Here is a 14,008-nt window from a genome sequence, read left to right as displayed (position 1 = left end):
AGAGTTTATGCATTGCTCCAATTTCAATTGGGCTGGTAGCATTACTGCTAATGCTCACAAGTTGTTGTTGTTTTTTTTGCAGTATCCAACCAATGTCAAAGTAATCATCAAAATGCCAGCCAATACTCTTTTTTACATTTAATCCAGATTTCAATGGCTAACAGCCACAATGGCTATGATCTACCTCCACTGTTGTTATAATTTTTCAAAGAAAACCAAATGGAAGTAGGCATTGTCCCTCCCAAGGAAAGAACTTCCATTTTTCCCATTGTGAAGCATGGTGACTTGGTATAAACACATACATACAACCATCCACCCCCACATACATTCAGATACAGGATGGAAAAGACAGTGGAGGGTGAGGGAGGAATGATTAAGAGGAAGGACAAAAAAAAAAACCACACGGCTGAGATGCATTCCATCAAGCTCTGCCCACTGGTATGGACAGCAATACTAACAAATATAGTGACTGGGGGGGGGGGGGGGGGACAGGAATGCATGGAAGCTGAAGCACCAAACTTGCATTCAGAAAAATCTGATTATTACCCATCACCAATTAAAGGTCCCCATCTGGAAGCACCCATGGTTGGAAAATGCATAATCAGCTTGATGCAGCTTAAACGGATTACCGGTATTTCATCCTTCCCCCCCCCTCCTTTTCCAGGTAGGGAAGTTCTTCAGTGAGGTGGACGCTCACTTGATGTCTGCTCTCTACAACAACTCGTTCTTCACACGGAAAGAATCCTACGACTTCCAGTCAGTCTGCGCTCCAGAACCTCCCAGCAATACGGGAGGCGCTCCGCGTGGGGTGTATGTGGTGAGTGGGGGCTCCCATGCTGTGAAGACTTGCCTGGAGGTTTCAGCATTGTGCATACAAGTGGGGATTTGCTTTACAGGTGGAATTATGTAAGCACAGTAACCACAGTATACTTAAGGCAAAGAAAAGAATTGTCAGCTGTATAAATGCAGTGTTTAGGAAGGATGAGGAGTGTTTTTAGAATAGGTGAACATTACTGGTTGTGATACATTGGTGTGTAAACAAGAATTTTGTTTGAGTACTGAAAAAATTGTAGCATACATTGTAATTGATGGTGGCTTGAATATTCTCCACACAAGGTGGGTGAACTGGAGAGTGAGTGGCTTTTGCATATTAGAGCCATCACATCAAGTGGTCTTTCAAGCAACTTCCCACACGGTGGTTCAAATGTAAGAATTAGCCTTGGTCTGTCAGTGATGCAGAGCGTAGACAATCCAAACAATGTCTACCTGCTATCTAGCAACACTTCTCCATTCTTTTTTCCCATATATTTTGTACAGTTGCATCAGAGTGCAGATGGAGTTCAGTTTTAAATTAGTAATTCATCACCATTTCTTCTCGTAAAGTCATTTCTTTTTCTTCTATTCATGGGCCACAAGAGAGGTCTGGTAGTTTACTAACCACAATGAGTCACTGAGATGTTTCCAAGCTCCTGATCTTTGTCTAGTACTAGTAAAATCAGTGCTAGGTATCTCAAAAATTGTATTATGAGAAAAGTGATGCCAGGCAAGGCCATCTAATCACAAATTTTGCATGCCTGGATGTGCTCGCAATGCTCACAAGTAGGGTTGCTCTGGCTCTTTGTGAAACCTGTCTTCTCTGCATCATGAACCAATGGGTCCCTCTGTAGAATTATTTGTGTATTCTCTATCAGTGGCAAAGCACCATTAGATGCAGATAAATGTGGTCAAAAGGCTGGGTTTTTCAAAACATTACAGAATCCTGCCTCTGGGCTTCGTGTTTGATCCTTAGCATGTGAAAAGCTGTTACAGCACATTGAGCTTGAGCTACCAGTGGTATTTTTCTGTTAACAACCACATTTCCCTTACACCTTTATGTCCAGCCAACAATGGCAGATTTCCTGAACCTGGCCTGGTGGACTTCAGCAGCTGCATGGTAAGCCTTTCTTTTGCCCTTTACTGGATAAGCTGAAGCTTAGCTCTTAGATTGGGCCACTCTGCACTGCACATAATAGTGAGAGAACACATATCTAGACGTATCTGGTAGAATAGTTCTAGGGTTGTCAACATTTCAGCAAGTTCTGCAAATATCTAAGGCAAAGCCCATTTAGGTGGTCTGTAGAATGGTTGCAGAACTATTAAAAACTAGGTGTCCCGGCCACGCGTTGCGGTGGCTTTTTTGTGAAATGGAAAAGGAAGATCTATATATATATATAAATGTAAACTGTCCGTGCCCACAGCTTCTCCCATTGAATTTCCGCCTGCCTCCTCCTCTTTCCCCCGTTTGACTGCCTCCACACAGCTTCTCCCGTTGACTTTCCACCTGCCTCCTCTCCATATTTCCCTCCATTTCTGACTGCCTCCACAGCTTCTCCCGTTGAATTTCTGCCTGCCTCCTGTCTTTCTCCCGTTTCTGCCTACCTTCCCCTCCCCCACACTTTCCCTGGTCACCCTGAAACTCTGTTGCTTACTGCTGTATAACTGCAAATGGAGCTCACGTTCTGGAAAGCAGCTGTCAATTGCTGTCGCCTGGGAAGGTGCGCACGCACACGGCTTCTTCAGGGGATGGTGGCCTCAATTTTTGCCCCGCGTTACCATAGCAACCTGGCCTTGCAACGCCACCTGACTTCAAAGCCCGGCTTCTCTCCTGTTTCTTGAGGTTTGGTCGTGTAGTAGCAGCTCTATCCCCCCCCCCCCCGCTGCCTGCTTCTTATGCGTTGTCAGGCCTCTTGAGGCGGTGGCTGAACGTTAGGCCGCAAATGGCGGACAGGCGTTTGAGGCGGTGGCTGCAAGTTGTCGCCTCGGGAGTTGGGTGGCACCTTTCTATTGGTTGCTGGTTGTGATGTCAGTGCTGTTGCTGGTGACATCTAATAGGCACACCATTTTTTGCGTTTATTCTTTATTGTAGGTATGTCAGGTGTGGTTTTTTTGAAATTTAATTATCCTATGTTATTCCCTGATGGTCATGAAACGCTGTGTCCTAATTTGATGCTGTTTGGTCCAGTGGTTACGGAGCAAGTTGGTAACACCCACGCACGTAATGGGAACATTTTTTAATATATAGATATCTGTACTTTCCCACTGTACTTAATTTATTTTTCCCCATGACAGAAATTAATGCCATCTTAGCCTGAGCTGGATTATCAAACATAATTTTCATTATTTGACTTTTTACTTACCAGATAAAGATTCTCAGCAGCTAGGACCCATTATTTTGATTATATGGTGTAGATTTTCACCATGATGTTTTGTTTTTCTTCATGTTTAACCCAGGAGTGAAATGCTTGTGTTCCCCCCCCAAAAAAAAAATTCGTACCACCCTACCATGCTGGGGTAACATGGTTTCATCAGCTGTGTATGCATGGGTTTCATTAGATGCAACTCAGCTAACCTACACCTGTTGTTTTATTTGACATAGTCAACTGTGTGCTTGTAAGGGTGTCATTGCTTAGAATTAACCATGGAAGGAAAGCTGTGTCTGCTTCTATACACTGCTTCAGTGTATCTGAAGAAGTGTGCATGCACACGGAAGCTCATACCAAGAACAAACTTAGTTGGTCTCTAAGGTGCTACTGGAAGGAATTTTTTATTTTATTTTGTTTTGCTTCTATACAGTACATCATGTAAATATCAATTTATAGTGTTAATGAAAAAGAAGCACCCTAAACAAAATTGCAACTATATTTATGTCCAACCCTGCCTCCACCCAGTTGCACCCCCTCTTGTAAACTGACAAACGTGACACCAGACTTCAGAGCTCACATCACATTAGAAAGGGAAGTCTTCTAAAATTACAGTTATAAGCATTGTTTTTTAATTAAAAGACTGAAAGCAATTAATAAGGCAACACTGTAGTTATTAAAAGATGTGATAACTGGGCAGAACAAAAACAAGAAAGTTTACTATGTGATCCACCAAGACTCCCAACAATTTTTAAGTGGCCCACAAAAAAGTCTGAGAACTACTGATCTTGAGGTTCCTTGTTACTTTCTACCCTTTTGGCCTGGAAAAGTGAGACTTCATATCCTTTTGGTCCCATAAGCCAAGGAACTTATTTGGGTTGGTGACCTGCATTTGTTTTCTTCACCTAATAGCTCTGCTGTTTTCTTCTATAAGGTCTCTGTTTCAGCAGTTCTTGTATGGACTAACCTACAATAGCTGGTTTCAAACAGGTAAGCTCCCTACTGCATGCATCTGGAAGCAAGTTTTCCTCACATTTAAAGTTTTTGTGTAATATTGGGGGGGGGGGTTGGCAACAGGTGTGTAGGTGTAAGCATTACATGAATGCAAAAACTTGGGTCATGTGATATGGCTTAATTTCTAAATAAGAGGTATGGAGTTGATCTTGTCTGAAAACCATACTTGGGTCCTGTTACATGGGAGCTTTTTCCCTGTCCATAGATGTGCATAGAATAATTGATTTTTTTGTCTTTAGAAAGGAGGAGACAATGGCATTTTGCCCATGTGTAATGGCCCGCTTTTCTAAATAAGTGCTGTGCAATTCCTATTGTGATGAAAACAGCAAGGTCAAAAACTGTAGTCCTACCAAGTCAAAATATCACCAGCCACCACTGTGCAGGTGCCACACCTATAATTTACACACAGGTTGTTTTAAAAAAAAAAAAAAAAAAAAAACCCTACCCAGGTGCTGCTATTCCCATGGAAATTGGTGGGGACTGCATTTAGGTGTTGTTTTTTAATCCCCTGACACGTCTGCAAGCCCTATAATTAACATAATGTGTGGTTAAAGCCCTTAGACACAACATTAAAGGAGAACAGCTAAGTTAGATGATTCAGTAAGGATAAATGTTTGCTACTTCCATTATTTCCAACTGTATGTATTGTGTGTCCGAACAGAGGATGTCGCAGCTGACAGCATGGAATCCAAAGAGACCAGCTGCATCATGAAGCAGACCCAATACTATTTTAGCACAGTTGACTACACCTACAACACCATCATTGACTGTGGAAATTGCTCCAGGTCAGTGGGAGATGTCCCTGCTATAAAGATTCATAGTAGCTGATCAAAGCTGTTGGTCCCTAGAAGGTGGTAATCCCTTCTGGCTCAGGTCTCTTTCAAAGTAGGGTTAAAAATGATCACCAGAATTAGTAGTATAGAAACTAGTGAAGGGCAGTGAGTGGTATTTGGCCAAGATACAAGAGATCCTGGTGGGATTATATGCAGGTAGATTGCTTTCCAGTAACAGGCAATATTGATCTGAATTGGGGGGTGGGTGTGTCTACACTACAGATTGATATCATTTTTATACAGTTTTAACTATCATGGTGCTAAAAAAATTAAAATCCTAGGAGTTGGAAGTTTGGCGAAGGTGGACAGATTCCTAGCTGCCCTGCTCAAAGAGTTCCAGTTATCTGGTTGCCCTAGGCAGACAGAATGAATACTAAGCCAATTAGAATATTAAACCAAACAATACATTATATTAAATGCATTATTTTAAAAGCAAAAGTAGATGCCACAGGAGGATTGGGGGCAATCAGGATCAGGATCACGACAGGTCAATGTGAGGAGTTTTTACCCCTATATACACACAAACCACCATTCTGATGAAAATCACCCCATTCTAAAACTGTTGCTTACACTGTGAGGGAAGCTCTGGCTGACAGCAACTGGAAATAGGAGCTGGGGTTGGTGGGTGTTCATCGGGACTGCACTGGGGAAGGAGAGAGTTAAATCCTTTCCCTACAGTCTTGGTCTCTCCCCTGCCCTATGGTGACTAATTGTTTAAATAAAATAAGCAGTCACATTAGGTGTGAGAACACATTTAAAATAAGCTGTATTTTGGGCCTAAATGCATATGATGGATAATGCCTAGATAAATAAAGAAGCAAGCATAATCATGACCAAAAGTAAATGGTGTATTCCTATATTAGCAGTCATGCTTCCCTTCCAAATACACAAGAGTGGGGCCTGATCCTTCTTCCACTGCCAGTTGCATGTGTTTAGAAAGGTTAAAAAGTGGCAAATTGCACACACATACAGCTCTTATCTGATGCAGTTTGCATATATTTTGTATTTGGGCATGTGTATTATTGCCATAAGGCCAAATGTTACTTTAACCTTTATTTTATGAGCTGAATTGTTGTAATAATCTGCAGTAAATAGAAATAGTACTAAATCAGCATGATAGCAGCACTTCCTCCTTTCCCCACGCCCTTTTCTTTTTCTTCCCTAGGCTATTCCATGCACAAAGGCTTGCTCGCACCAACCTTCTGTTTGTTGTAGCAGAAAAGCCAATATGCAGCCAGTGTGAGTCCACCAAGCTTCTCCAAGCGGAGATAAAGGGTATCCTTTGCTTCTCAGCTCTGCTGCATGATGTGGTATCAGGTTAAACATAATGGGCCCAACCACACTGGAACCCTTCCCTCCCCTTCTCCCCCCTGCCTCGGCATTGCAGTGTTGTTTTTGTTGAGAGTGGAATTGCTGCTCTGTTTCTACATGCCAATGAATATGGGACTGTATTCATTGTGCAATTCCATGGCCCATGGAGTGGGAGGTGCATGAAAAGTGGGTGGTGCTTTTCAGGTCACATGGGCTGTTCCAGGGCACACCTCCACCTCCCCCACATTATCAGTTGGCATGCACATATGAAAGTCTTAACGCAAGCGGTGGGGTGTGAAGTCCCTTTGGGTGATAGGTACTTGATAAGTTTCTTTTCCCCCCGAATTGAGATACCTACACACCTTTGTACATGCACGTTTTGCTTCATAACCTTCCTTCCAGGAGAGCTAGAAACTTCTTTTTAAAACTTGTGGCCCCTTTATAGGCATGGTTCCTGGTGCAATCTGTTTATCAAATTGGCTGAGCTCTGGCTGATCAGGACAGGGCAAGGTGGAGTCAAAAAACACTCTACAGTGGTACCTCTGGTTATGTACTTAATTCGTTCCGGAGGTCCGTTCTTAACCTGAAACTGTTCTTAACCTGAAGCACCACTTTAGCTAATGGGACCTCCCGCTGCCGCTGCGCCACCAGAGCATGATTTCTGTTGTTATCCTGAAGCAAAGTTATTAACCTGAAGCGTTATTTTTGGGTTAGCGGAGTCTGTAGCCTTAAGCGTCTGTAACCCGAGGTATCACTGCAATGTAAAAATTTTAAGCTTTATTAATCAGAATATAGCAGTAAGTGCTCTTAACCCTGCAATATGCTTCAGTTATGAATCAAGGCACCTAACATGCATTCATACTTACAAATATACAACCTGAGTGGCTGGTTCAAGTGTAATGTGTTGATGAGACACCAGTGCCTCTCGGTGCTGCTTTGGCTGCTGTTATGTTTGCCTGATCACAGACATGGTGATTATTCACTCCAGTTGCTTCTCACTCCCACGGCACTCTCTTCCTTCCCTGTAACAGGAAATCACTCACACACATTCACATTCTAGCTTCCATTGGATTTATGGCTTCATTATACTCAAATAGCAGAAAGACCAGAAAAAGTCACAATAGCATTAGGCCTTACAAGCCAGGTTAGTTACATTAGAAACATTATTTATCAAATAATATCTGAGTGTCACAGCAATTGCTCCATTTACACCATTATGATCTGGCCATGCTTCCACACAACAAGCACAACCACAAAATATTTGCAGAGCTATAGTGCAAGAAACAGGAAAACCATTGGAAAACATTGGGAGGGGGAATGGACTGAAGAGGCACCAATCATGGAAACACTGGGGGTTCATGACTGCATTTGTGTGGATTTACAAGTAAACAAAACATTACAGTAATGGGAGAAACCAGCAGTGTGGATGTGGCCAACGTCTGTCATGAAACTTTTCACAGGGAGAGGGCAACAGCTTATTCATATGCGCTGCTTTTTGTTACATGTCTATAAATGCTTCATCAGAAAGATACCATGTGATAACTCTCATTTTCAAATTAAATTCACATGAACAGAACCCCACAAGGATCCCTACCTACTGGTAGGCATGGAAGGAAAATATGCAACCATGTGTAGACAGTACATTAGAACAGCCTGCTGGATCAGGCCAAAGGCACATTTTGTCCAGCAGTCTGTTCTCACAGTAGCTAACCAGATGCCCTTGGGAACCCCACAAGTAGGGCATGAGTACAGCAGTACTCTCCCCACTCATGTTTCCCAGCAATTGATTTTCAGAGACAGACCAGATCTGATACCAGAGACCATATACAGCCATAATAATTGATAGCTGTTGATATTCTCCATGAATTTGCCTAGTCTCCTTTTAAAGCCATCCAAATTGATGACCATCACTACATCTTGTAGTAGCAAATTCAATTGTTTAACTATGAGCTGTGTGAAGACTTTATTTTGTCTGTCCTGAATCCTCCAACATTCTGCTTTGTTGGATAGCCCCAGCTTCTAGTATTATGCAAGAGAGAACTTCCAATTATTTACTTAGATGTTGGGTTACCAGACATTTGTCAACCCCCACCAGGCCCAAGGGGAAGGGGAAAGCTCAGGACCTGGCCACCCCTGTGAAGGTCTTGGTCTGATCCAGCAGAGCAGTCCTTATGGTTGCTAGTCTCCATAATCAAGGGCTCCTTTCTTGGACCCCTCTCCTCCCCCTCTTCCATATCACTACAAGTGTATTTATTGCCTTGTGCTATATTTTCTTTGACATTGCAAAGCTCCACCGGGAGATCCCAACCAGTGTGAACTAGTAGACAAGCCACGGTATCGGAAAGGTCCCCACATCTGTTTTGACTACAATGCAACAGTAAGTAGGAGGAAAGACTACCTTGTGGATACATGGAGTGCATGGATATATCTGAAGTGGCTTTGCTCCACTAGGAGAGTTGACTGGGATTTGAGAAACCCAAGGCTGAATCTGTAGGCTAGAGCTTTCCTTGTCAAACCATTCTACTGATATGAAGGGCCATATCAGGGCTGTATGTAGGGGAGGGCTGTAGTTCAGTGGGAAAGCACCTGTTTACATGCAGAAGGTCTGAGGTTCAATACCTGGCATCTCCAAGTAGAGCTGGAGGAAATTCCTGTTTGAAATCCTAGAGAGCTACAGCCAGTCATTGTAGGCAATGATGAGTCAGATGGACCAATGGTCTGACTTCGTATAAGGCAACTTCCTATGTCCCTAAGGGATTCAGTCAGAGTACTGCTTGCAATAGGAAGCTGAAGTACCAGGCCACTAGTCCCATCTACTCACGCTCTAGCCTGCTAATTCAAATGGCATATTTACTGTGGGGTAACGTTCCTCGTAAAATTTGTCCCAGTGTAGCGAGATGCACTGTAAAGGGTGGAGATCAGGAACAAGCAGGGGCTCCAAATCCTGGGGGCTGAGCCAAAAAAATTGGGAGCAGAGGAGGCCAAGCATGGAGTCAAGCATGGAACTGTGAGAATATGTACAGAGAGTAATGGACCTAGGATGGGAGAATGGAGTATCTACTGAATCATAAAGACTATTGTAGTTCATGTTAAACAGCTTTCGAAAATCACATTGAAAAACATGCAGAGAATTAACTTATTTGTGCCTATATATGGAATGACCCAAATTATCTCTTTTTTTGTTTGTTTGTTTCCATAGGAAGATACCTCAGACTGTGGAAGAGGGGCCTCCTTTAGACCTTCTTTGAGTATCTTGTTATCTCTGCAGCTCCTCCTCCTCTATTTGACTGCCAGTCGCCATCCGCTGCCCTTGGTGTCTTGCCTTTGAAACATCCATTTACAGTAGTCTAGCCCATTCATTTTTGCTTTGTGCACCATCTCCATTCCCTCGACTTGCCAGAAGAGGGCAGCTGCCTAGTCCCATCAGCTCTGGTTACACCTTGGCACTCACTCATGAGGACCTTCTCTTTCGCCATTCAGAAGTCCAGAAGCTATTCTCATTGTTTGTTTCTTGTTTCCTGTCATCCTCTCCTTGCCCTTCCAGTGTCTCTGCACAGCAGGTTGTGCAAACAGAGCTCTGAGCAAGACTTTGGGAAGCACAAACCATTGCGACTTTCTCCACACAGTGAACATCCTTGAGCTTTGATTCATTGCTCCCCTTTCCACCCATTGAGCTGTGGCCAAATAACAAAAGAACAGCGGCCTCGTAAGTCCCCCCCCCCCATTGAATCCATGGAATTCTGGGAAGACCTTTGCCAGTTTTCATCAGGATATGTCTTGACATTTTATTGTCTTAAAGATATTTAATCAACAATGCTGACAAATTGCTATTCTGTTTGAAACAATATTCTTTCCCATCCCAATCATGCAAACAGCAGCAAAGACAAAATTATTCAATAGAACAGGGAAAAAATGGTATATTCTTGCCAAATTGGTTCTGTAGTCTAGTTAACTTTTCAGCCAATTTAAATGGCTTATTAAACTCAAAAGTAATCCTAGGATGTCACCACGGCATCTCCATCCCACCCAGCCCGCTCTGTGTTTTCCAAGGCCATCGCTGCTGAATCTCTCATTAGTTAGATCCCATCTCAAATCAATTTTTAAATTATTATTTTTAGCCTGAGGATTTTAATCTAGATCTTTTTACATCTAATTTCCAAGCATTTTATCCTGACAAATTATAGTATTTGTTGTCAGCAACAAAGACACAGAAAAGAGAAAAAAGAAATTGACTTGAATTTTATGGTCAGTATTATTTATTTAAACTAACTCACACCTACTGAGAGGACTTGGAGAGCAAGCAGGGGAGAAGGAGGTGTGTGAAGATCCTTAGGCATACTAGTAACCCATGCATGGTTGGAGGGCACAGTGGCTCTCACTGCCTTTAGCAAAATGAATAGCAAGACAGAATATTTCTAGTGGGCAAGAAACATACCCAAAACCCAGCAGTCCCTGGCTTCATTTTCCCCCCTTGCTGAGCCTGTTCCCTGCGTGGCCCAGAAATGTTTAAGTCCATCAAGAAAACAAGATGATCTCTTCTGCTCCCCCAAATCACTGAAGACTTCATTTTGGGATTTTTGCAGCATTCTACCCTTGAGGTGGACAAAGGGTAGAGTTGTCCAAGACAAAGGTGACCTTCTTCCCAGTTCACACTGTCCCTTTTCTTCTAAAGGAAATTGTCCACCATGATTGGCAGCAACAATGTGTGCCAAACCAAGAAGGTGATAGCTAAAGGTTTTCTTCCTGGACTTTGTGCAGAAACCTGACTGCACCTTTAGAGTCCCCTCCATCCATCCAGTATTGGAATCACAGTGGTGGGCAATGGGCCACAACTAGAGGTCTAAAAGCAGATGTTTTGCAGACAGCTAATTTTCTCCAGTGTCCATGCGGAGAAAGATGAAAGAACTCTGCATCGTAGTGAAGGTCATGATGACACCTGCCATTCACCTCAAACCCACAGAACACTTCAGATGACTTTGCAGGTACATATTTCATGGCTGGGAGGATTATTACTGAAAGCAGTCACATATGCTGTTGGAGGTTTGAAAACGAGTAAAACTTGAATTCATCACCCAATCGCCGCAAAAGCTGCTTGCTGTTGAGGGCAGGTTATCCAATTTTGTGCCTGTTATTTCTGCACATACAGTGATAAACATACCTTGCCACTTAATGAAAACAGCAAGGCTTTTTCAGTCCCCAGAGGACTCAAAGTTTTCTTTCTCTTCAGCCAAATATCCCCCCCATGCATTGCCTCTGTACTCAGAGTAGCCAGCAAAGTGGGAAGGATCCTGTCTTGATTCTGCTGTGTGTGATGTCAGAGCCACAATCACATCTGAGCAATGTGAAGAGCCGCAGCACTATGCAACAGTGTAATGCAACTCCCATCAGTAGGAAGCAGTTAAGTGCGCTGTCAATAACTCTGATGGTGTTTCCTTGCAGGACATTGTGATGTGATAGGAGGATGAAATGTCGTGCATATTTTGGTGCACCTCATTTTGACTTCACATGCTCATTTCCTCAACAAAAATTCTCTTTCCAGTTAATCCAAATCCTGGCATACAACCTATTGTGAGTAATTACAATGTTGTGAATTCCATTTGCCTTGTTAGAAGGAACTCTAGAAAGCAAATAACGGTGGGACGGTTACTTGAATCTGTAAGTTTCTAGGCAAAGAAAACTTGCTCAACAATGTGTGTGAATGGGAACTTTCTGTAACCCTGGTTTGGTGCTTCAGTACTAAGCCAAAATTTTAGGGAAAGTCTCTTGGAAAGAATATGGCATGCCAAACTCCTATGCTGGTTACATCACAATTTATTGTGCAGATTCTGGTGGCCCCACTGTTAAGGTGTTTCATTGCAACGCAAATGGCAGGAACCCCCTTAAAAACCAGATTCATCTTGGGAGGTTTTGATTCGCCCAAACAGTCCCAAAGAACATGCTGCAATGCACTACAGGTGTATCTTCAGAGAAAGCTGAAAATGGATTTTTACACTCCTGGTCTGGTCTGGTTTGAATGGGGGTTAAAAAAAAACAGGTCACTGCTGTCATATGCAAGGTAAATACATGAAAGAGGGAACTATTTGTTGTAGAAAAAAATCATTTGAGATCTGGAAGCAAACCTTTAGCACACACATTGAGGTGCATTTGCTTTCTTTCTAGTGATCCTTGTTCTTGAGATCAGAAATAGTTTCTTAACCTTTCAAAAACCAGCTCTGTCCCAAATCCACTGTCTACATACCCCCTCCCCCATCCTGCACCAAATGCCCTGTGTTCCAAATCACCAATACTGTCTGAAAGGACTTTTTCCTCCAAGTCTCCCACAGTTCTTCCCCAAGCTGACTTATATACACAATGATACCACTGGTGCTAAGGTTAATAGTTTTGCTTCATTGGCCTTGTGATTTCTAGAGAAGCAAACTGGGAAGTTACAAATAGCTCCAACTCTACCAGACACACAGTAGAGAGACAGAACCATTACTCCTTGAGTAGACTTCCAGTAATAATCAAGTGTACTAGTTGTGGGTACAGTCCCAGTATCTTGCTAGTCTCTTCTGAGCAGAGACTGCCAAATTGTGCCAAATTGTGTGATTGTTTTTTGTGATGTGAGCAACTGTCTATAGTGTGCTTGGCTGAAACCCCCCAGGTTCATTTCCACTTTGGTCTGACTAAAAGCAGTCTTCCCCGACACCACTTTGTCTGTGACTTTATTTGGCTAGTGCTCTGGAGCCAATTCATTAGTAAGATTCAGGGATGGAGAAAGCTGGAGCATAGATTGGGAAATGCCAGTGCCTGTCAGCTGAATGAGAGATGATTTCATAAAAAGGGCCTTGCCCCACTTTGGAGCACTTTAGACCACAGACAGTATGGCTACCACTTCTCAGTTGGTTGCTATCTCACAGTGGTTTACTATCCACTGGGATCAAATCAAGGTCTTTGTGTTGGTGTTTGAACTGTGACTGATCCCCTTAGAGAAGTGGTTTTCAAACTTGTACATGGCTAACAAAGCCTCATTACAAATTTTCCAGGCATATTTCACCGTTCATTTATATCAGCAGCAGTGCTGGGAATGTTAGAGTTATGCCCAGAACAGCCGATAATGGAAATAAAGAAATAATAATAGCAACAGCTAAGTGTTTTGCATCCATAATTCGTACAGCTATAGCTTAAAATCGCCATCATTCCTCCCCTGGTGTGAACCTGTTTCTGGCCACTTTGCTGCAAAAAAGGCATACATACCACTGATTTGACCACAAATTCAGTTCTCAGGCCTGCCCCTTCCCCACCTTCAGGTGGGATATCCACTTTTAAAAAAATATATTTTAAAGCATATGCATCTTTCTGCAGTTAAACCCCCCCCCTTTTAAATTTAATGTAGGAACTGTGTTTTAAAGGTTGAAATGTTGACGTGATTTTGGAGCATTAGTGGTTCCAGCCAACCAGGGTTATGCACAGCTAGCTTCTGCTCCAACCACGTAGAGATAGTTTCCTTGAGCTCAACCTGGGTAAGAAAACAATACACCTGAAAAAGTACTGTAAGCAGGCAGGGGCAGATTTAGGGCAGTGTGAGCGGTGCAGCCGCACTGGGCACGCATCCCAGAAGGGCGCCTTCTCAAAGCCCAGTAAGCACTTGCCCAGCTTCAGGAAGGGCTCTGACAGGGTTCCAGGAGTCCT

The 14,008-nt window shown here is 42.9% G+C and overlaps 1 protein-coding gene across 3 annotated transcripts in view; it reads left to right on the top strand.

Annotated features, from left to right (window-relative positions):
• CACNA2D2 (calcium voltage-gated channel auxiliary subunit alpha2delta 2) overlaps window positions 1-10,554 on the top strand; it is a 523,930-nt gene extending 513,376 nt beyond the window's left edge. For all 3 annotated transcript variants that reach the window (XM_033140620.1, XM_033140619.1, XM_033140617.1), the window contains 7 exons: window positions 665-817; window positions 1,881-1,933; window positions 4,114-4,169; window positions 4,855-4,978; window positions 6,192-6,301; window positions 8,626-8,714; window positions 9,537-10,554. In XM_033140620.1, the coding sequence (XP_032996511.1) occupies window positions 665-817; window positions 1,881-1,933; window positions 4,114-4,169; window positions 4,855-4,978; window positions 6,192-6,301; window positions 8,626-8,714; window positions 9,537-9,665 (714 nt within the window). In that variant the 3' untranslated portion in view covers window positions 9,666-10,554. The remainder of the gene's footprint in view (window positions 1-664; window positions 818-1,880; window positions 1,934-4,113; window positions 4,170-4,854; window positions 4,979-6,191; window positions 6,302-8,625; window positions 8,715-9,536) is intronic.
• The last annotated feature ends 3,454 nt before the right edge of the window (window positions 10,555-14,008 follow it).

This window comes from Lacerta agilis, chromosome 2, assembly GCF_009819535.1.
Source record: "Lacerta agilis isolate rLacAgi1 chromosome 2, rLacAgi1.pri, whole genome shotgun sequence".
In the NCBI taxonomy this organism is placed as follows: Eukaryota; Metazoa; Chordata; class Lepidosauria; order Squamata; family Lacertidae; genus Lacerta; species Lacerta agilis.
This window is presented reverse-complemented; position numbering and strand designations above follow the sequence as displayed.